We start from the raw sequence: 24,611 nt of genomic DNA, 5'->3' as shown, positions 1-24,611 counted from the left end.
GACCCTCACCGTCGAGTTCAGATTTCTTCGATCTTTGTCGGTAGATTCGGCACAAAGTTGTCAAACTCGGTCCAAAGAATTAAAGACAGCAAACGGGTGTTATAGTATCGCTAAAGCCTTTCTTAAGTAATGTCACAACCTTATTTCGATCACTCCACCCAAACATTCAAACAACACTCTCCCTCCCGATCGCATAAACGAGAAAGATACAAACTTTATCACGAACCACAGTTTTATAGACTACCGTTGAGCTTGTGCTGCCTTAATGGTGCATGCTGCTTGTGCTGCGCAATGAATGAGAGTAAATAGGTCGGCCTGATCGAGGCTAAGTTATGAAGCCCGGGAAGGGACAGGGTGGAATTTTGTTTTGGCATTTGCTAATTCGTTCGCACGAATTACTAATTCGTGCGCACGAATTACTAATTCGTGCGAACGAATTACTAATTCGTGCGAACGAATTACTAATTCGTGCGAACGAATTACTAATTCGTTCCCACGAATTCCTAATTCGTTCCCACGAATTACTAATTCGTTCCCACGAATTACTAATTCGTTCCCACGAATTAGTAATTCGTGCGAACGAATTAGGAATTCGTGCGAACGAAATAGCAAGTTCGTGGGAACGAATTAGGAATTCGTGCGAACGAATTAGTAATTCGTGCGAACGAATTAGGAATTCGTGCGAACGAAATAGCAATTCGTGGGAACGAATTAGCAATTCGTGCGAACGAATTAGTAATTCGTGCGAACGAATTAGCAAATGCCAAAAAAAATTCCACCCTGTCCCTTCCCGGGCTTCATAATAAATGCCAATATATTTTGTTTTACCCTTCAATTTACTGGCGTATTTTTCAAAACAGGATCGTGTGGGTGAGATTCCCACCCGAGTGTTTTAAGTTTGTTTGAACTCACAAAGAAGGCCTGACCATGGGCGTCGCGAGGGGTGGGGGTGGGGGTGGGGGGGGGGGGGGGGGTGGGGGCGCTTGCCCCCCCCCCCCCGGAAAACGAAAAAAAGAGGTGTGCGAAGCCATATTGCTGTTAATTTGATGGGTGGCGTGGGGGGTAGGGAAAATGCTCCCCTGCTCACGCTCGGAAATTTGATAAAATTGAGAATATAATGAAACAGTTTTGCTTTGCGCCCCCCCCCCGAAAAAAATCCTGGCGACGCCCATAGGCCTGACACTACACTGGGTAGGCTATTTTGGCATCCCGATGAGAAATTACAAAAAAAACTAGAATCTAATATGAAAGAAGTAGCCTATCATCTAGCAAGCACTCATTGGCCGAGTTCGGGCCGGTCTTGTTCTTAACACGGGTATATCATTCTTGCAAAGCCCGACGGATAGGTAGTGTAAGATCCTGTTCTGAGTGCAGTGTTCGTGGGTCGTGTTCCCGCCGTTCGAGCGTGAGACCTGAAAATGTCAATAGAGGGCGTTGTTTCTTATGTTGTTTCTCATGTAGAATAATAGAGTTATTTTATAATATAACTCTATGTGTAGAATTCATCCCAGATTTTCTCATTCCCGAACAAACTGTGGATCGCGTGGCAAGCGATATGCGATAAAAAGGCCTCGTCCCACGGACTATAGCGCCCTCCGCACGGTACGGCGCGATCATGGTCGACTGGCCGTATATCTCTGCAGGGTAATGATCGTTTTCCTCAGTCCCCTCCTACCCCTACATGTTTTTATGTACATGAAATACGAGCCAGAAACCAAATGAAACTGTAAAGAAATCATTAAGTGATGAGAATGATACTCGATCGTCTGCGCATGTACACAAAATAATTATCATCATTTCCATCCTGATAGCGTCATCTGCGCAAAAAACTTTTCATCCTGTTATATTTCACGCACAATACTCGATCGATCGGAAACGTCGATGACGTCACGTTGGTACACAAGATGGCAGCAGCGACTCCTTGCGGAACGAATCGCTGCGGCAATGAACGAAAACAGCTGAGGAAAGAATTGGAAAGGGGCCGCAAAAACCTCATTGCATACATTGGTAAGCTATGGACTTCATGGTGTATTTGTGAGTTGATATATTGTTTAGAATTTGAGGGATGTGATTCATTTTTGGTTTTAATTGTGTTGTTTTCGTGCACTCTGTGCTGTATCGAACGCACACTGTGTAGTGTATTCAACCCGGAGTACAAAATAATTACAATGTAGCCCTAGGCCTACATGTACGTAACCGTAAACCTACAGTACATGCATGCATGTACCATGCATACATGTACATGTATGTACATGAAATTGCCCTACAAACAGGGCTTGACCTGTTGGCTCTCTTTTAACATTGGTCTTACGGTAACAGGTCATCTCGTACCTTGGGCAACTCTAGCTCTACTGAGTGGAGCGTTGAATTACGGGTACCCCTCCATACCAACGCTCCACCGATTCGCCATACTTTGGTAGCACCATCACAGTAGCATAGTCACAAACCCACGCGAGGACAAAAAGACCCCCAAAAACCGGTAAAGAGATTACAAATGAGAGAGACAGTTATCCTGGATTGATCTATACATTCTTGACATTCCATGAGACCCCTTATATTGTTCTCAAACAGCGAACATTTTGGGAAAAAACAGCAAAATAGTCTGAAAACTTACAGTTCAATGTGTTTGCATGGAGGCTCAGTTCTTGAATTAGCTTGTCAATGAGGGCGTCTGACGTGACGTCACCGTCGTTGCTCGATCGCGAAGAAAAACAAGTCGCGCTTTATCAACGACTGTTTCGTGTAATAATACGTGCTCTGATCCGCGCCGCGCCGTACGACAGTATGGGCTTTGAACACACCCAAGGAGCACGTTTTAGATTTGCGTCCAAAAATTTTCCAGGTAAAATATCGGGAGGCTTTTGTTCATTTTTCGTTATTCATTATTTTAGTGGCGGTGGTGGATGCCGCTGCGTGCTGTGTTACGATGCTAGAACATGACAGCGCGTCCGACACGACAACTAAACTGCAGATAGTAAACCACTATAAAAGGCACTATCAGATCCCATTCAATCAAAATTAACATGAAAAACATGCAACAAAAATGTTCTTAATGTGATCCATCCAACAGTTTCTGGCAAATCAGTAAAATATTAAGTGACAATATCGATTGGAAATACTCAACTCGATCATGAAAAAAATTAAAGACAATGCGTGCAGAAATGCATACTGGAACTTGAGATGAAAGTTTGCATTGGTTTACTCGGTGAGTGCCACAATCAAAGGACCAATCAGATCAAGCGATAGAAGCAGCACTTGGTAAATGCTGAATGGAATGGGGGAAACCCGAGGAAAAACCAGTGCTGCGCACGAGGCCGACAGTGATGTGTACTGCGCTATGCAGACGGGATTGACGATCGCAAAAATAAGATCGCCTCAGTCTCTAATGTGGAAATATGTGCATGTGGAAATATGCCTAAGTAGTATATTTTTTTTATGCAACTAAATCATTTTTTTGGGTGTCTTTTGTTATTGAGAATAGTATCTTTTGAAATAAAAAAAGTTTTGCAATAATGAAATCTATGTTGTCTGTACATGTAGCTTGTGTCACAACAAAAAGTTGAAGGCCTGATTGTTTAATGGTTGGTTTCAAAATGGTTTCCAATTTGCTTTGACTTGTAGGCGATCGATAAGCCAGCTGTGCCTACCACTTGCCTGTTGACTGACTTCGACTAGTCAGAGTGCTTGCTTGAAATATCATCTGACTGTTATTGACTAGCCTGTGTAAAGGGCATGGCAGGGAAGAGGATTTATTTTTTGACTGTCTGTGACTGTTCAAACAGCAGGAGGGTTAATATGTACCGGTAACTGTACATGTATGTGCATGTACAAACTACATTTGATTATGGACGTTTTTCGCGTACATGTGATACAGTTTTTTCTATAAAATGGAAAAGAGTTTGCAGGAATCTTCCATTACCACTGCCATGCCTGCTTGACACACTGCAGCCTAGTTGATTGAAACAGGTTCATTTTGTGCTGTTGTGACGTTGAGTCCTGAAAGTTACAAAGTGCCAATGGGAAAAAATGGCTTTATTTCCATGAGTAAACGTCCTGTTCAGAGTGAGATTATCATCTATACTGGAAAGTTAAATTCCCTGAGGAAGGAAACACATTCCCCAGACGCTCAAAATAGAAACTTGATACATGTAGTTTAAGTTCAACTTGTTTCTTCAAGAAAGATTAAGGGATACATGAGCTGTCCATGTTCATGTGCATTGTAGTTTGTACAGTACATGTATATTAGTAATAACTGATATTGACTGACATGTGGAGGGACGATCTCTACGGGGTCCGCTCATAAGTCCGACGCCTCATAGGTCCGACGCCTCATAGGTCCGACGCCTCATAGCTCCGACGCTTCGTAAGTCCCAAATTAAACGCCTCGTTTTTCAGTTGTCGGACTTATGAGGCGTCGGACTTATGAGACGTCGGACCTATGAGGCGGAATAAATAAATGTTATGCCTCATAAGTCCGACGCCTCATAAGTCCGAAATTCCGGAATTATGAGGCGTCGGACCTGTATGAGGCGTCGGACTTATGATACGGCCCCATCTCTACGCAGGATCCCAACGCTTCAATATATGGACATCCACCTTGAGAGGAGTCTGGGTCCGAGACTGGATTCGCATATTATTCCCCCTCAAGTACATGTACAGCTGGTCCGTGACAAACGATGTTGCTATATCAACAAGATGAATCAAATGCAGTCTTGGCAATATTGGCAGCGCTACCCAGGAAATTCTGAGCATATCTCATGCTCGCTGTATTCAAGCTAATATATGCACGCGCATGAGGTACATGTACGTACATGTATGCTTGGAATTTTTTTCGGGTAGCACTGCCAATATTGCCCAGACTGGATTGTATTCATCTTGTTGATAGAGACCTCCACTGGTGCGGCAAATTTACCGCATTTGTCACGGGACTGGCTGCAAAATAGAGGAATAAATTATTCAATTCCGGTCTTTAGGTACCAAGACTACAGGGAAGTGGCCTGTTTTGAGGTTAAACGCTTGGTGGTCCTCAGTACATGGTATTGTTAAAGGGAATGTACAACATTTGCTTTTGCTGCAATTTTCAGAAATAAATGGATTTGGAGGATTAGCATGCTATAGCAAATATTGTTAAAATGACTTTTTTTCACGTTTTGGGCTTGTAGATGCTGGAAAAACCAAGAAAACCAATCATGTCCTTGCAGTCTCGTTCCCTGACCCCACTTAAGATGAAACGGAGCAATTTATAGACTTTGGGGAATTGTAAGGTCAGAGAATCAGTCTGGCAGACTTGTACCCCTTCACATGTGTGTAATCAATTGCAATAACTAATTATGAAAATTCGGAGCAGTTTTTGAAAAAAAGCCAGTTTTCTCCAATGCTGGTCGGCCGACCAGCGTTGGAAAAATACACATTTTTCTTGAAAATGTCAGCACACCAGGAGCCGCGATTTTACAGGATGCTTTAGACTGTCATTCCCTCACAATCCAGTGAGGTATTTGGTGATAATTTGATAATTTCGTTTTGTGATGCTTGCAAATGTTGTATCTTCCCTTTAACCCTAACTTCCTAGGCATTTTTATTAGGACGCAACCTCAATCATGTCAATCCTGCAAAATCCCACAACTGCCTCTCTGTAGAAATTGCATACAGCCTCAATTCCTGCAAAATCCCTCCGTTATTTCTTGAATGTGGTCCTTGGAGGAGTGACCACTGCCTCAATCCTGCAAAATCCTCTAGCAATTGTTGTCCACATATTGAGGCAGAGCCAGTGACATCCTGGAGCAGTGCCGGGGATTTTCCAGTATAATCTAGGCCCAAATGTATGCACGGCTGAGCATTAGGCCTACTGAGCACAAACAACACAAGGTCCGGCCTAAAACCTTGACACAGCGCATCCTCCAAAATCAGCCACACATTTTTTTGCCATACATGTTTAGCCTCAATCCTACAGAATCCTCCATTTTGCAAAGAGGATTGTGGAGAATTTGGGAAGGTTAGGGTCAGTGTGCAGTACCGACATCACAAGTATTACAAGACACTGTGTGCTACAAGTATGGGAACAAAACTTCCTGAAGATGACACAAAAGACAACTCAACTGGGAAACAGGAAGAAGTGAATGTGAAAATACAGTTGGCAGGATACCGAAAAACTCAAGGGGATTTTACCAAAAAATATTGTTTTGGCTTGAGTTGATTACTATGAATGGCTATTTTAGAAACTAAAACTAATTGGGGAAGTTTTTTTCTCTTTATTTCTAGGTAACTGTAAATGTACTTGTTTATTCTTTAACCCTCCCTTTGCTTAAGAGGTCACCAATGGTCAAAATTTTCTTCCTCACCTCCTGGCCTACTGTGTACAAACCAATGGGGGTCTTGACCAATAGTGACCCAAGTAATAAGCAGGCTGACAATGCATGTTACCATAGGTTAATCAGCCATGCTATCCGCTAAATTTCCTTTCAGATGCTGTTTTTTTTTATCCAATTTGCCAGTTATTGCTCTTTTTTTTTCCCACACTGTGCATATTGAATTTAACGTTGGATACATAAAACATGTACACAGTGAGTGTGTATGTGATATTGTAATTTGTACATTCATGTACTTCATGTTGTACATAAAAACAAATATGAAGTGTAAGTTTCTTATTGGAATTTAGGCATTTAACCCTTACCCTACTAGACCCTCCAACGCATGCCAATATGTGCCTCAAGAAAATCTCCTATGTTTTTTGCATGGCCCTCCAATATCTGCCATGTCATTTCAAGGGTAACTGGACAGGCACTCCAATACATGCCACAGAGAACAATGAGAGTCCTCTGATAACAAAGTGAGTGCCCCCAGCTGGTCAGTATCAGGCACCCTCCAGGGCCTCCAACTCCTGCCAATTGGAGCCTTCACTGTTAAGACTTGTTATCTGCCAAATAACTGCAGCTGGAGGGCATTGGCATAACCAACTGACATGCAGTAAACTACCCTCAGAGAGTAAGGGTTAATCTGCATAACAATTCTAGTACTAATGAAAACCTCTTCACTTCAGCACTCATTCCCTTTTTTTTCTTTTTTTTCCTTTTTAAATTGTTCACTATCAGAAAACCTGTTTTAATTGTCAATGTGCACAAGGTAATTGTCTCTTTATATTTGTACTGGTGTGTCAGATAGATAGTGTTGAATCTTGTGATTGTGCCTTTCAATTTTAAAAGATCTTGCCCCACCCATAGGCCTACCGTACCTGTACCCAAATCAGTGATGTTAACACTAGTATGTATGTACAGCGTACAGTGTACATCTACATCCTGAAATTAACATTATTGATGTAATCGTTGGGACATTCATGTACATGTAGATGGTGCCACATCTCGGTGTATGTACAAATCATACACACACAGTGTACCCTGATCTGAACTGGCTCTCAGTGCGCCAAGGTCGGCGGCGGCCAAGGGAATGATGTCTGCTATTGACCTTCCCTCATTATTACACCCAAACGTGTTGGCCTGCAAAATTCCTCATTAGTATGTGGAGGGCTTAGATTCGCTGGAACCTTGGAACGCATATTTTCCAAAAAAGAAAATTGCAAAACGGGCGTCTTGAAGGGAATGTACAACATTTGCTTTTGCTGTAATTTTCAGAAATAAATGGATTTGGAGGATTAGTATGTTATAGAAAATATTGTTAAACTGACTTGTTTCACGTTTTGGGCTTGTAGACGCTGGAAAAACCATGAAAACCTATCATGTTCTTGTAGTCTGGTTCCCTGACCCCACTTAAAATGAAACAGAGCGATTAATACACTTGGGGAATTGTAGGCTCAGAGAATAAGTCTAGCAGGCTTTTACCCCTTCACAGGTGTGTAATCAATTGCAAAGAAAAGTCAGAATAACTAAATATGAAAAATTAAGAACAGTTTTTGAAAAAAAGCCAATTTTCTCCAACGCTGGTCGGCCGACCAGCGTTGGAAAAATACAGTTTTTCTTAAAAATGTCAGCACACCAGGAGCCGCAATTTTACAGGATGCTTTAGACTGTCATTCCTAACAATCCAGTAAAGTATTTCATGATAATTTGATCATTTCGTTTTTTGATGTTTGCAAATGTTGTATCTTCCCTTTAAGTTTTAGGATATAATGACGTGTATGAATAAATTTGCAGACAGCCGGCCAAAGACATTGAAAGAAATTGTTAATTAACGCATCTTAGTAGATCTGTGAACCATTGATCTATTTTCTCACTTTTTTGTTTCATGTTCATTATGTCATTTCATTTGTTAGAAAAGAAATACACAAAGTTTGCAGAAATGTACTTGTATAGGGACCATTGCTTGTGAAGTTGTACATAAAATTTGTTCATTTTCCTGTATGTTCAACTTGTCAAATGCTAAATTATTCGAAAAATGTCAGTTTTAATAGTTTTACCGGAACTGCCTCGGTGTGTGTGTTTTCTCCATTGAAGGCGATCAGACCGCATGGTCATAAAGGCTAACAAAGCTATTGAATTCCTTGGACGGTTGGAATGGTGTAGTTGACCTTGGTAAAATACATTTGTATACATGTACATGTGTGTTTTAGTGTGGATGAGGGAAGGGACATTAGCTGGCCCACAGATCCTCAAGGCTCATTTTCATCAACTATAGCTGGGTTGCTTTTCACTGAGATCATGGAGGAAGGTACACTGTAAACTGCATTCAAGACATCAAACCTCAAGTCTCAGTCAGGGTGACCGTTTTAGCCGATTTTCGGCTAACTTTGACAGAATTTTTGTCAAATAACGAGTTTGACAGAAAATTTGACAGAATGGATTTTTCTGGCAGATTTCTGGCAGAATTCTGCAAAAATGGTTATTTGAGAGAAAAACAGCAAATTTGAACAAAAAAATGTGTATTTGTATAAAAAAAAGCTTCAATCCTTTCAAACAAACCCTTGATAATGGGGACAGGTTGGCTGGTCTAGGTGCTGAGGTTCACTGGGAAACGGACTTCGTTGTGGTCGGATCCGCGTTTTTTTGTACCCGAAATTTACCAATAATTTCACATGTTTATGTGACTAGATTGTTTATTATGTAATTTGAATCTTAATTAAGGCAATACTACCAATCTGCTTTTGATTTTAAGTGTTTATAGTGTATTTCGAGTAATTTGGGGGAATTTGGCAGATGTTTGATAAATCTGACAGATTTTTGATGTGCATTTAGCAGAATTTGGCTCTGACCTTACCCTCACCCTGGTCTCAGTCTAAGTCCAAGGCCAAGGTCTGAGTTCAAAGACAAAGTCTATCCAGTGTGAGTGTCTATCTCATTCCCAAGTCACATTGAAGTTGTGATTGAACCGTACATTAATAGATAGATTGTACATGTACCGTACATAGGGACCATGAGTTTATTTATGTGCACATGTACAAATGTACATGTAGTGTACATGTGGAGGTAAAATTAAAGTCTGACTTAAGATTCATAGAATCACTGCCCTAACCAAAAAGCTCACTCAATAAATAGCCAAAGTTATTGAAATTTAATAATGCTCTGTACATTGTATGTCATTCTGGCAACATTTCTTGTGATTATATGCAAATAAAGTGGCTTTACAGTTTTGAAAATTGCTTGCAAATTTGCAAAAGTTGGCACAATCGCATTGCTCATGGTAGAGTCCGAGGATGTAACAAGTTTTGAGTATTCAGCATGAGTCTTACGGGTCTAGATTTCAGTCATTGTTGATTGTGACTGGAGTCCACGTTTGAATTTCCAAAGCTGAGTAACAGTCAGAATCAATCTGATTTGTAAAAACATTGGTACATTTTGGTACACATGTATGAACATGAGTTTTAATGTACATGTATACAATGTACATGCACTACATGTGCATGTATACATGTACACGTACATGTACATAATGACCACTATCTGAAGCAAATTCAGATTTTTGAATAAAACGTGCACGCTAAAATTGCAAAGGTTTCACATAATCAAAGTTCACTAAAAGTGGGGGAAAAATGTTCAGTTTTTAAATTTATTCAAACAAAGTTTAAAAACAAAATTTTGCCCCGTAGGCCTACCGTATGTAGATGTACTGTACGTATACATGGTCTGTTTGATTTGAAATAAAGATTGTACTAGCCTAAAGATTTGCCAAGATTTTGTAAAATCTGAGCTTTAGGCTCTATATAATGCTAGATTTTTTTTTTTTTAAATAAAATTACGATTGTCCACACTCCATAATTAAGAGCAATTGCTACTCTGTCCTTAAGGCATGATAGAACAGAAACATAATTTTGTGAGACAGTGGCCCTAATTTTACCCATATGGGGCCAAATCCTTTGTTCAGTGTCACCTGTACATGTACATCATGTCTGTGCCTTGGGGCTTTTACTGCTATTATGCTATTGTTAGTCAGTGCCTGCACAAACAGTGAATGGCACTTGTACCACTACATGTACAATGTAGCATAATGAATCCAATGGATAGTTGAAATAATTTGTTAAATATTATTACGTGAGACCTGAGTGCAATTTGTATATTATTTAGTTGGTAGACATTATGACGTATCGGCACACTTTAGGGCACACATGAGACATGTATTAATTATTTTTGGTTGTACAATGTCCGTGGTTTAATTTTAATTTTTTATAAAAAAAAATCTGGATGCTGAAACTATACTTAAATACATGTAGCATAATCTCTGATTGTTTGGAAGGACTTGCATTTGAATGAAATAAAGAAGATTTACAATGTATTTTGACATAATAGTTTGGAATTGAATGTTTTGTGTTTTAATTAAAGAAAGAAAAAAAAATGCAAGATTCATTTTTAACTGATAATTACTTGTACGGTTCATGTACAGTACATGTTCATGTACATGTAGTTTGTTAATTATTAATCTATATTAAAAAAAAGTACATGTTGTAAACCATTACAAGATTGTCGTTCCAGGAAGTACAGACATTTATATAACTACATGTACATTGTACATGCGCATGTACATGTACACGTAAAACTGATGGAGTTTTAAAATATGGAAAGTTCAAATTTGTTTTAATGACAGTCATGCTTCAAGTACAATGTAATGCCTTAATTTTATGAAATCTATACGTATGTTGTAGCTGAGTACAATGTATATTGTGTATGTTTATTGTTTGTAATATGATCCTATCATTTTGTACTGTGATTGACATGAACAATGTATACACTGTCATGCACTATGGTACATGTATACAATGTATACATATGTATACAATGTACAAATGTAGTGTACTTGTACATTTACTTGCACATTATAAAACCATATGTACCGTACATTGGCAATGTACTGTTCACATGACTGTGACCTTTTCTGTCAAAAGCAGACGCTTCTGGGCAGAGGTTGAAATTGAGATAGGGCCAAAAAATGCTGTGGTGGTGATTTTTATCGATTTTCAAATGTTTGCATATATGTTATCCTGAACATGTCTAAAATATATTATAAAAGTTTGAAACCCTAATTTGAACTCTACATATACTATTTTTGATGATTTTGATCAGTTAAGATAACTGTTTTGTGATGTTCGTGGCCATTTTCTCCGTTTTCTACTTTTCGACACAGTGAACTTCAAAATAGCATATGTACAACTCTGCCCAGGAATGACCGGTTTCAAAAATTAAACCACCTATTAAAAGGAAAAAGAACATATGTTAACAATATGTAAAAATATCATTTTCGACCTTATGCCCATAAAAGTCTGATTTTGACAGAACAGGTCACATATTTGCTGTACATGTTCAATGTACATGTACATTAATTGGCTGCTTCATTCTGATCATGTTCTGATTCGTCTTAAATTGTATCTGAAACACCAAGAAAATATGTTAATAACAAACAATGTACTTGTACATGTACTGGTACATTGAACAGAGCTGTTACACATTAACTGGGTATAGTTTGTATTATATTTTTTTTGTTTTGGGTGATATTTACAAAATGATGCAATATACATGTATGCCCTTGACCTGGTGACAGTGTATGAATGTGTAGTAGAAAAAAAAAATCTGTACTTAAGCTTTAAACTGTTGTCAATTTTTCTTTCAATTCCCTTTAGGTCTTGAATGTGTCGTGGAGAGCCTCTTTGGCCTTGACTTTGTGAAGAAGATATCTCCCTTCAAAGGTAACTTTTAACCCTAACCCTGCTGAATCCAACAGGATCCAACTATGTCACATACCCGATGGAGCCTGTTGGATTGAGCAGTTAACCCCTTGTGTACATTCCTCATGCAAAATGTTGGATTCAGCAGGCAACTGAACCGCATTATAACGCATTGTTGGACTCTGTTGGATTCAGCAGACAACTGAAAATGAGGCACAGTGGATTGAGCAGGAAACTCCGGTTGGACTCTGTTGGATTTAGCAGGGTAGTCCTGAGGAAGTACTACCCCGGTAGGGGGTTAGATTAATAAATGTTTGGAAACGACTTTGTCTTTCTGACTATGGTGCCACATCTACGTCAACCTAACTTCAGGTTAATCACACAAGTTGCAATTATAGCCAAATGAATGAAATGCTTACATTTTGTTAAAGGGAAAATACAACATTTGCAAACATCCAAAAATAAAACTACCAAATTATTTTGAAATACCTTGTTTGACTGTTAGTGAATGACAGTGTAAAGCATCCTGTAAAATCATGGCATCTGGTATACTGTCATTTTCAAGAAAAGTGGTATTTTTGTATCAATTTCCAACGCTGGTCGGCCGACCAGCGTTGGAAAAAAAAATGGCTTTTTTCAAATACTGGCCCCAATTGACCATCACATTTGTTTGTAATCGATTACACACCTATGAACGGGTACAAGCCAGCTAGACTGGTTCCCTGACCTTACAATTCCCCAATGTATGTAAACTGCTCTGTTTCTACTTAAATGGAGTCAGGGAACCAGACTACAGGAAAATGATTGTTTTTCTTGGTTTTTCTAGCATTTTCGAACCCAAAACCTCAAAAAAGTCAGTGTAACTATATTTGCTATATATTTCCAACCCCCCAATTTTCCATCCATTTCTGAAAATTACAGCAAAAGCAAATGATGTCTATTCCCTTTAAGGGTTGTGAGTGTGATGTAGCGGGGCTAGTGTTTGCATCACGATGGACAACACATTACTTTAAGGCTTGTACTGTATGTTGTAGTACTACCCTAACCTCCCTGACTTTATCAAAATCCATCCCCCATTTTGCTGGATTTGGGGGGACTTGGTCCTGCAGGCCTGGTTTGACTAAAGATTGATGGAGTATGATGGACTTGGGCCTGGAGGCCTATAAAGCAAAGGATGCTTTGGAAGCAGTGTGATTGATGGATTGTTGGTTAGCTTAGTTGTTGGTGGACTTGGTCCAGTACTTTGTAAAAGACAGTAGGGCGTTAGGGTTAACCCTAAAAGGGCCAGGGGAGGGGGGATTCCACAAATTCCCCATGGGTGCCTGAGTTCCAAGAATTCCCCTGAAAGCAAAACCCCACATGTACTTGATGGAATTACCTGTTCATGTGAGTTTCCCTTTTGGCATAAAATGTCCTAAAAACGTGTTTAATAATTAACCACGGTTTTAAGTTGTTTTCAAATATCCTACAAAAGTAATCCTGAATCAGGCATGTACATGTACCGGTACACGTACACATACATTGTCCACACTATCAGCTTCAGCGAAACTTGACACATCCGATGTGCCTGAAGATCAAATTTCCTATTTTTGGGACCAGTGTTTACAGGTTGCCCAAGCGCAGTTCTCACTAGTTCTGTATTAACGAAACCGAATTTCCTGGCCCAAATCTAGGATTTCCCCCCGTTTGGGGAGGAAATTGTGTCGGCGTGTGTTTTGCCAACAGACCTGTCATGCCTGTCAATTGCAGGAGAAGGTACTCGTTCGGCATTGTGCTGTTTTTTTGCTCGGTGTGGACCATCAATCAATTGGACCATGAAGTCTCAAGGAAATGTGCATATCATGGGTAGAAAAATGGCCAAACAGCCTGGCAGGATTGTTGTTCCCACCAAGAGTGGTTTTGTTTTTGGTTCATTGCGATTATTGCTGCATACATGTACTTGAACTGTATCTCTGACGAGATCTATACGTGTACATGTGTGTAGTTGACCTACAAGTACCAGTATACATTATACATGTTATACATTCGATTGTTCATCAATGCTGAAATATATCAGAAGTACCGTTACAAATGTAGTGATTATGTATGGGCGCAGTGTATAAGTGCAAATGAACCCTAACTCCCTATTGAGTTTGACTAAGAATGGTACCAAGTCCGCCAAAATCCATCACTGACTCTGCTTCGCATAATGCTTCAGGGCCAAATCTGTTGAAAACCACCACGAATCCACCACTGCTATAGGTGGATTGTGATGGACTTGGTACTCTTGACTTCCCTGCCAAAATCCCCCCAAATAGGGGGATGGATTTTGGTGGAGTTGGGAAGGTTAGGGTTAATGGAGTTATTTGTGTGATTTTTTTGTTGTTGCGCTATCACCACAACCGATGTACATGTACATTGTGAGGGCCGGTTGATTCTTGGCGCCTGGTGAACCTGCAATGTCAGGCTACAAATTTGAAAAGTTTGCTGCAAATTTTTGTTACATCAAATCATATCATTCCACCGGGTTGGGGAACAAAGTGTGACATACATGTATGACCATATTATGAAAAGCACGAATGCCTTGCTAGCAGTTGCTCTACTGAATATTTGTTGTTGGGTGTTTCACTTCTGCAGAAAGATTGAAACCATTTCAATGTATTTTGCCAAAAATATGAGCAAAAAATGTCATTTTGGACGTAACATTGACACCATGTCAGTGTTATGGCCAAATATGACATTTGTACCTGTTTTTTAAATTTCTGCGAAACATTACCCAAATTCACTTTGCATATTTCTTACTATACATGCAAAACATTGAGAAAAGCTTTTGTTACGGTAGTCAGGCATCAAATGGAGCAGAAATGATAGCTTGGTTGTGTGGACGTAACATTTACACGGTGTAAAACCCAAATGTCACACTTCCATTGAGTGATTTTTACACCGTTACATCCACACTTGAGGTATTGTTTCTGCTATACATTTGAACCCTGACTAAACCAAAACAAAAGCTTTTCTTGGTGTTTAGGTGTCCAGTTGTAAATATGCAATGTCAGTTTGGGTAATATTTTACATACATGTAAAAAATGGCCAAAAAAGAATTTTTCAATGTTACGTCCGAATTAATACATTTTTGCTCATATTTTTGTCAAAGTACTTTCAAATGATTTCAAACTTTCTCAAATATTGAAACACCCTAAGACAAATATTATGTTGAGCATTAGTTTAGAATGCATTGATACTTTTAATAATATAACCAAATATATGGATGTAACATGCACTGCTTCCCAACCCGGTGGAATGACCCATATATACAAGTTTATTGTTACCATACGTGTAATGCATGTAATTTACTGTATCATGTAGACTTTGTTGGCCGAAGCTATTCAGCGAGGTTTAACATATAAACCATGGATACAATTTATGCAGAATAGTTCCTCATTTTTTATATAATTTGTCGTTCGTACGCATTTATGTATGTGTACATGTACATGTAGTTGCTATGTCCCTCTATGGCTACCCATGTATTTCTGTCGGTGTCGGTTTAATCAATGATCTTCTTGGCTTGTCATCGTGTTATTTGTTTGGCCCTGTAGATGAAGAGGAGGAAGAGCAAATCTGCGAGGATTGGAAGGGAGAAGAGAAGTGTCTTCTGTGCCAGGCCAGACAACAGGCAGTGGAGGTAAGGATTAGATCAGCTGTGCTCCATTCACATGTATACAATGTATACAATGTATACAATGTATACATGTACCATACATGTAGATCAAGTGATATCTCCAGACAGACCTAAGGGTGACACTCCCACCGCACTGACTGGAAAAAATAGAGAATTCCCCCGACTGGGGGAAAAAATAGGTAAAGTGGAACGCCCTTATAACAAACATCACGGGATTCACAGAAAGTGTTCGTAACAAGGATCGTTCGGCATAGCGATTTTGAACCACGGGTACCCTCTTTTGACCAATAGTGAACTGGCATTGCTCACATCCCGCGGCCGCATGATTAGTCGTCACGAAACTTTGGCAACGGGTGGTTTTTCTTTTATTCCTTGGGGAAATAATAGCCATTTATAGCTCTTCAACATTCAAACACGATGTAACCATGGGTGGTTTGATGTTCGGGAATTAAAAGGGCCCAAATGGCATTTAATACAACCGGTCGATTTTTTGTTAATATGTTGACTTTTTTCAGCAACAATGTTCGGTACGTGTTGTACATTAAAACCGGGAGCCAAGGATGATGTTCGGTGTAGCCTATTTTTCGGTATAGCGGTGTTCAGTATAGCGGCGTTCCACTGTAGACTTTGAAATTAGCAACAAATGTACACATTTATACAAGATCTGTCTCTTTTTGATTAGGGAACCTTGGTTTGAACATGGCGCTGTTTAAGCCTAACTAATAAGCCTTCCCTGTATTTTGTTGGTTCAGGATACCATCGCACAGCACCAGGCCTACATTGATAAGCTAGAGTGTGGCTTGACCAACGGTCGAGCCGGCCGGCCAGAGCATACGTCCCATCAACAGAGGCTACTACGGGCCGAACAGTGGCTGGCTAAATCAGGTATGTACATGTAGAGATGAAGGTGCTAATGCCCTGTTTGGATGTGCAGGTGCCAATGCCTTGTTTGGATGTGCAGGTGCCAATGCCTTGTTTGGATGTGAAGGTGCCAATGCCCTGTTTGGATGTGCAGGTGCCAATGCCCTGTTTGGATGTGCAGGTGCCAATGCCTTGTTTGGATGTGCAGGTGCCAATGCCCTGTTTGGATGTGCAGGTGCCAATGCTCTTTTTGGATTTGCATGTGCCAATTTCTTGTTTGCATGTGAAGGTGCCAATGCTCTGTTTGCATGTGCAGGTGCCAATGCCCTGTTTGGATGTGAACAGGTGACAGTGCCCCGTTTGGATGTGCAGGTGCCAATGCCCTGTTTGGATGTGCAGGTGCCAATGCCCTGTTTGGATGTGCAGGTGCCAATGCCTTGTTTGGATGTGCAGGTGCCAATGCCCTGTTTGGATGTGAACAGGTGACAGTGCCCCGTTTGGATGTGCAGGTGCCAATGCCCTGTTTGGATGTGCAAGTGCCAATGCCCTGTTTGGATGTGCAGGTGCCAATGCCCTGTTTGGATGTGCAGGTGCCAATGCCTTGTTTGGATGTGAGGCGTCAATGCCCTTTTTGGTTTTGCAGACCTGTGCCAATGCCCTTTTTGGATTACGTGACTAAGAGTTTATTTACTGTCGGTGAATAACAATGGCTATTTTCACAAGCCTCCTAAACTGTAAATATTTTGGTGTGGAAATGCATACAAAGAGTTTTGTTGTGCAGGACGTCAACCGTGATATTGAAGCATGCTCTGTCTGAGGCACTTGTTTGTTTGGTTGTTTTTTGGTGGTGTAATACGTGATTTTGCTTCAAGGCCAAATGGCAAAAAAAAAAAAAACGCTGAAAAGGTCGTGGTAGTGGTACTATAGAAAGTTGCCGGAAATTTTGAGCTCTGAGAAAGTAAAAGGAAAGTTCAAGAAACTTTATACTATATGTTTTTCCGGCTATTTGTAAAAGCTTTTTAATTCAAAGTCACCAACTCTATTATTCAATTTCGTACATGAAAAAGTTCACGCGCTCTTAACAAAACCAATTTAGTCATTTACCATTCAATTTTAAAGTTTGGTCACCCTCTTTAGCCACCGGGTTGAGAATATTTGTCATTACAGACCAAATTCTTCTAAGCTGTTGCCGAATTGCAGCATTCAGAGATCGAATTCGTATATAAATCAATTAGACAAATTTGATTTCTGAATAGCAAGGTTTGGCGTAGACGAGACTAAATCGAATACTCCGGGACGAAAACCTGTGCTCATTGTTTGAATTTGCTTGAACTGAATTTGAAATTGTCTGACAAAAGACGAAAGAATTAAACATTGGAAATGCACTAAATCGATGTTGATGGACGAATTTGAATATTAGAAACGGTGAATTTGAAAGATAAACGTTTTGAAATAGCCGGAAAAACCTATAGTAATACCAAACATCATGCTATGTTTCCCCAGTAACATTACATGTACCAGCAGTGGTGAAAGGCTCAACCAGTTGAAAAGTGAAGTAAGAAGTAAACATAGGGCAGTTTAGCCATTGAATAGTCACTTGAACATGTACGTGTAAATGCAAACCTCGATTTGCATCTGTTTCAAAAGAGGCCCCCCCAACACTTTTCCACTTTTCCCCCACCTTTCCTGTTGCTAAGCCTCTTTGTTGATGAGCTTCAAAATTATTGCTCTTGGAACAATTACCTCATCAGGAGTCACGACAACGTTATTGTCAAAAATTCAGTCTGAAAGTCGAACAGATTTTGTGTCCAGAATTTGGGCAAAGAATCGGGCCGGATGTTCCTGAAATTTTGGGTGCCACTACTGCTGTGCCAACGAGGTGCTTGAGTAGAAAGATCAAAGTGTGCCATGTTAGGGGATGCACCACGTTAGGGGCGATGAAGGATTATCTGTCCATTTCTTGCGAGGTGCTTTTTTGGAGTGGGGTTTAAATTCTCATTCTTTTCTCTGTCACTTTATACAGCAAACGATATCCAGACTCACGAGGTAGAATACGGCTCCGACGTATCTGTCCATTTCTTGAGAGGTGTTTTTTTCGGGGCGGGGTTAAATTCTGATTCTTTTCTCTGACACTTTGTACAGCGAACGATATCCAGACTCGCGAGGTAGAGTATGGCTCCGAAGGGCGGGGTTAAATTCTCATTCTTTTTTTCTGTCACTTTGTACAGTGAATGATATCCAGACTCACGAGGTGGAGTACGGCTCCGACGGCGAGCAGAATCAGCCCCTGGATCTGAGCCGGCAGGGTTACCTGGATAGAGAGGCTGCCATCGCAGATGGAGTGCTCGGCCCCTCAAACAAGCAGCACATGCTCAAAGTCCCGTCGGTCACTGTTCATCGGTAAGTCATCTCTGATGTTATGATTTTAAAAAGTAGAGTCCACCCCCGGACGAATATGACTCATCAGCGTGTTGTTTAACTCTAGTATTCTTAGCATGAAAAGACTGAGAATAATTGTGTCTGTTCCCACTGGTTGGGATGCAAGTCCATCACAAGTTACTCCCCAGCTAATGTTGGTACCCATTTACACTCCTGGACGGAGAGGGGCAAGCGTGTGTTAAATGGCTTGCCCAAGGACACAGCATATAGCCAGCTGCAAGATTCAAAGTGACCCCCCCCCCGACCTGTAACCATGACCCGCTATAGAAGTGAGACCAAATTTCCACTACCTTGTTGCTGTTGACATCGTAACACCTTTACTAGCCAATTTTCTGTATAAGCCCTTACACATTCCAATTGCTTGTGATCCTTAACCTAATACATGCACACTGAAGCTTAAATCATCAGTGCCTAGGCATATGGCTGATTATACACTGTTGCGATTATCAACCTGAGCTGTAGAGTTGTATTTTTCGTGATTTAAATTTTGCTAAATAGTTACACATGGTAGAAAACTTGAATTAAAATCTCTTTTTTTTTACAGTAATATCAAGGAATGTAGTTGTGGATCAATACTAACTCCTCAAGATAGTAACTGAAATCAACAAAGGATTAAACCACCAGTCTCTATTTAAGTTATTGACACAAAACAGACAAAGCCCTCAAAGCAACTCCCACAAAAGAAAGGCAGTTCTTTTTTAAGTAAAAAAGTTTGAGCAGGTAATACTTACCTCTGAAATGTTTGTCCACTTCTTGTTGCAGGCCATCCAAGAACAAAATGGGTCGCCCCACCAAAGGGTACGGCTCGGCGTCCTACACCCAAGATGACCTGAAGCTAGCACTTCAGGAGGTCCGGTCTGGCAAGGTTGGCACCCGACGTGCGGCCATGTTGTTTGGCATCCCTCGCTCAACCATCCGCAACCATCTCAACCGACATAGCTTCCTCGTTGTAGAGGAAGACAACGACATATTGGATGCTCAAGACGTGGCAGAGTTTGGCATCCGGGGTAAGGGGGGCCTGGATGATGAGATTGGTCCGGACGGGAAGTTGATGCCCAACGGAAGACTCCTTATCCAAGATGAAGGGGAAGATATCGTTGCCCGGCTCCGCAGCTTTTTGGTCAGTCGCACCATCCCCGTTAAGCACCTTGATGATGACCTGGAGAGTGGTGTCAGTCAGGAGATACTTCAGGATCTAGTGGCCTCCTACGTCAGGTTCAGTCTGGTTGCTGGTCTGGATGTGGACCACTTACACCAGGAGAACATCACCAAGACTAGACAACACGAAGACAGCGAGTCCAAGCTACCGCAGCACCTTTTAGAGGCACTCATACATTGTCATCTCAGTGCTGAGCAGTCATGTGCAAAGGTAAACGGCAGCTGCGACCCCAAAGCCTTGAAGACATCCATCAAGCAGCCACGCCAACAGGCTCTACCGGACCTAAAGATCCCCCTGTACAAGCCCATGAGCTCATGCTCAGATAACCAAGACTCAGACAGTGATGAGAACAAGAATGACAAGTTGGACAGTCAAGATGGAGTGGACCTGCCAAGCTGGCAGCAAGGCTATGGCCTGTCCTCTAGCAAGCCGTCCTCTCCACAGTCATCTCAAAGATCAGGCTGCTCTCAAGACGGGTCAGGGAAACGCCCAAAGCGGGGTCGTTACCGCTGTTACGATCGTGACTGCCTAATGCAAGCAGTCAACGCAGTCCAAAGAGGAGAGATGACAGTCACCCGTGCCGGTAACGTCTTTGGCGTTCCACATTCTACGCTAGAGTACAAGGTGAAAGAACGACACCTGAAACGTCTCGGCAAGCGGATCGGCAGTCAGAAGATCAAGACTGAGTATGATCCAGGGGAGCCATCCAGCACGCAAGGCCTGTCTGCTAGTGTCTACCAACAGGAAACACAGCAGATGCCTGCAATCAGTGCTGTACACCGGCCATTTGAGAGCTTCGCTGAGAGGTTGCGTGCAATGAGTGAGAAGCAAGCCATGCATAATAATTTCAGTTTCCTCAAGCAGAGTCTTGCTGGGCCACAGCAGCAGCAGCAGCAGCAGCAGCATCAGCAGCCAACGGCCTACCTAGCCCAGACCTTACTAGCCCCGGGTCTCGGTATCAGCCCGGAGCTTACCGATAAGTGCTACGTACTCGATGGTCAGCATGCTGCTGCTTTGGCTTCTCACTCCTTGGGTCTGTCCAAACAGTGGATCGGCTGGCCGGTGCATCCTGCCTTCAAGGCCGCCGCCTATCCACACCTCAAGGACGGGCTGAATGGAACACCAGCCGTCCTGTACGCTGCGCCTGATCTGATGGGCATGCGGAATTCCTCGGTGAGTGACGCCATCAATCGTCTCGTGGAAGCCCAGATTTATGACTCCCTCTACGGTGGGGAGCCTCAACCGCAAACCTCGAGAGGCGCAGGTAAGAGTGAGAGTAGGTCCAATCAGTTAGAATCCTGCATAAGAGAGGCCTTGGATGCGAGGCCCTCTACCTCTAGTGTCAAACAAGAGCCGGCATCGCCTGATGGGGTCCGAGGTTATGGGTCAGGTGAAGGGTCAAAGAAGAGATCTCATCTGCCAGACAGTGAACCACCGCACAGTGCCAGTAAAATAGCAAGGGCTGATCAGGATTAATGGCAACTAATTTACATGTGTGGTAAATTTTATTGAGAATAAGATTTCATATCATTTTGAGACTTCGGAAGAGTAAGTTAGGTCCGTTGCTCCAAGCCTCCAAGGGGGTTAATAGGAAGAATATTTGTACAGTGGAACGCCGCTATAAGAACTTCGCGGTATCCACAGAAAGTGTTTGTAATTTAGCAATCGTTCGGTATAGCACGTTCAAGGTGTCAGTACTCCGGTACTCACTTTTCAATAAGTAGTGCCCAGAACTTCAACCTGCACACCCGCCGGCCCTGGTAGTTACAGCAAAACGACTTTGAACACGTGCCGACTATCGAATCATGTAATTACACAGTTTTTAATTGAGCTTGAGTTTTTAATATTCCTTGTGGAAATAATAGCAACTTGTCACTCTTCTGTTGACTTTTTAACAACAATAATGTTTGGGTAGTTTTGTACACAAAAATCGGAATCCAAGGACGATGTTTGGTATAGCAGTGTTCGGTATAGCGACGTTCCACTGTATTAGTTTCTTTGACAAGTTTTTCTTTTTGCTTTTGATCATTGAGAGAGTCCCTGTGACAATTACAGTCAGATCGTGTGAGTAAATCCTAAATGCTGCATCACAATGTGTACGTGCTTCAATGCCGTTGCTTAATTCTGCAGAAAGTGCGAAACATGCATCATACATGAACATGTGTTTTTGCGCCTGTACACAATGTCAGTTACAGGAAGTTTGCCGTACAAAAATGTACATGTATATGTAGTAATATTATGGTTACACCTGTATAAGATATATACAATGTACAATGTATAGAGGAATCTTAATAGCTTGAACAGTTGGACTTGTACATGGCACAAGCAAATTGTACTTTCATTTTGTCAACATGTTAAAATAGTCTCTCGGTATTTAGCCAAGGTGCTGACGGCAAATCTTTCATGTTTTTAAGCAAGTGTAGTGTGCTACAATCCTTAAAACTTAAATAAGTTTAAGATTATGAACTTTCTCCATTTTTCTCCTTTATTTAAAATTTTTAATAATGAATTATTAAAACAGATACTGAAAATTACACATTTTGTATTTCAAGTTGACTTTTAACACATGTACATGTCACAAATACATGTACGGAGTGTTTTTTTTCTTTTACATTTTAATACCATTCGCCTTTTTTCCTAGGGGGTATTTCTAGTTTCTTGTTTTCTCATACTTTTAAACTTTCTTGTGTTTCTGTTTTAGTTAGAATATATTAGTTAGTTTGTGAGATTTGATTTTAGGAGGGAATTAGTAATTACATTACATGTATGGGTCAAAGAAAAGACAACTTTCAGACAACTAAAGCTCTTGCAACTCACAGATGAATTAATTGTGTTCTGTTTTGTCTTGAATTAGAAAATAAGTGGCCCTCCATTAGCACAGTACCCTGTATGTACATACCGTACCTCGCGTAAAATCTTTTGAGAAATTTGTCGGGCTCACAAAAAAATAAATCTTGCTTAACCTCCAAAAAGTTAAGTTCTTTTACAATACACCAGCAAAACCAGGATGACACATGATTGTGAATGGACCAATAAGAATTGAGCTCTCGCTCATGAATATGTATGGAGGTATAGTAACAAAGCCCATACATCAATACATGTACTGTACACGTAACCGTTCTACAGCTCGTTCTTCAGCTTTCATCCGAGTACGGACCTAGGGCTGAGTTGTCTGAAGAGCTGCTCTTTTGTTATGACCTAACTTTTCAAAACTTTATTCAGGTGGAAATTTACTTGTCTTGTGTTGACTGGAATTAATGTTTACCTCGTAAAAAAAAAAATAAGTATTGGTTTAAAAAGAAATGTGTAAAATAGTAAACTCTATGCTTGCTTGCCTTAAGGGGGCAGTTATATTTATTATCTTTCAATTTTGGTTTTTGTTTTTGTTTTAGCAAAGAAATAGTCTATATGTTGGTATGACTCACTAGTGCAATATTTACACGTAGACACCTGTCAAAAGAGTATATAGGTTTAGTATATTATATATTTCACTTCTCTTCTGCAATTCTTCAATTTACATTTTATGGAAAGTGTAGGGTACGTGTACGTGCAGTAAATGCATATTTTTTGAATGTTTGTTTTGATGAATAATTGCCGACTACTTTGATAGGACAGTAGAGTGCAATTTGCGATAGTGTGCTAATTAATGTTCACCCGTAGATTTGTGTTGAAATTGAAACGCTGTATGAGTAAATACATGTAAACACACATTTTAAAAGTTTGGATCGCGCACGTATGTGTATGCCACTGTAACAATACTGTCCTGCACACACTGGAACGGCTAGGTTTTATTCACATTAGGGGGATGTGCGTAATACCATGTCTGTATGTCATGCACAAGAATACGTGGTCACGGGTACATGTGGTTAAACACAATTTTGAAAACAAAAAGGAAAAATTGTGTCATAAACAAGGATAACTGTCAGATAAATGATACCAGGATACGTGTATGTAGCTTAGTCCCGGCTGCATGAAGAAAAACATTGGGTGAAATATTGGCACTGGGAAATATCAAATAAATCAAACTGTCCAGAGTGTCGTTCAATTACTTTCTCTTTTTGTGGGGGGGGGGGGGGGGAGAGGGAAAGTACCTCAAGTGATATACATGTACATGTATCTTCTTTGTTTCATATTTCCCCTTGCCATCTGCTTCAAAGTATTTTAAAAACATATCAGAATTAAAAAAAAAATAATAATTTGAGGGCCAAAGGTTTTGATCCTGGCAAGACCCTTGTCAAGGGCCTTTTTTTTTCTTTTTCTTTTAATTTGAGTGACTCTTTCAAAAATCCGCACCCAACTTAATACACCATTCATAGTGAAGAACTAATGTGGTTTTAGGAAAAAGTTTTTCCTATGTGCATGTATATCCCTGGGAAAAAATGACAATGTTTTGA

The 24,611-nt window shown here is 40.7% G+C and overlaps 1 protein-coding gene across 1 annotated transcript; it reads left to right on the top strand.

Annotated features, from left to right (window-relative positions):
• The first annotated feature begins 1,871 nt into the window (after positions 1-1,871).
• Positions 1,872-24,295, top strand: LOC119739843. The gene is made up of 6 exons (XM_038214948.1): positions 1,872-2,007; positions 12,056-12,121; positions 15,676-15,761; positions 16,511-16,643; positions 18,848-19,019; positions 19,821-24,295. The coding sequence occupies exons 1-6, from the start codon at positions 1,905-1,907 to the stop codon at positions 21,691-21,693; spliced, it is 2,433 nt and encodes an 810-aa protein (XP_038070876.1). The 5' UTR covers positions 1,872-1,904; the 3' UTR covers positions 21,694-24,295.
• The last annotated feature ends 316 nt before the right edge of the window (positions 24,296-24,611 follow it).

The sequence above is a fragment of the Patiria miniata genome, unplaced genomic scaffold (assembly GCF_015706575.1).
Source record: "Patiria miniata isolate m_02_andy unplaced genomic scaffold, ASM1570657v1 HiC_scaffold_4, whole genome shotgun sequence".
Lineage (NCBI taxonomy): Eukaryota > Metazoa > Echinodermata > Asteroidea > Valvatida > Asterinidae > Patiria > Patiria miniata.
Note: the sequence above shows the minus strand (reverse complement) of the source record. Positions and strands in the feature narration are given on the sequence as shown.

What these genes read in the sequence shown, in the direction of transcription:
- LOC119739843 (XM_038214948.1), top strand. Translation starts at nt 1,905, where the DNA reads ATGGCAGCAGCGACTCCTTGCGGAACGAATCGCTGCGGCAATGAACGA. An exon ending in CCAGACAACAGGCAGTGGAG is followed by an intron (nt 15,762 to 16,510) that starts GTAAGGATTAGA and finishes TTGTTGGTTCAG; the next exon opens with GATACCATCGCACAGCACCA. An exon ending in CCGTCGGTCACTGTTCATCG is followed by an intron (nt 19,020 to 19,820) that starts GTAAGTCATCTC and finishes TTCTTGTTGCAG; the next exon opens with GCCATCCAAGAACAAAATGG.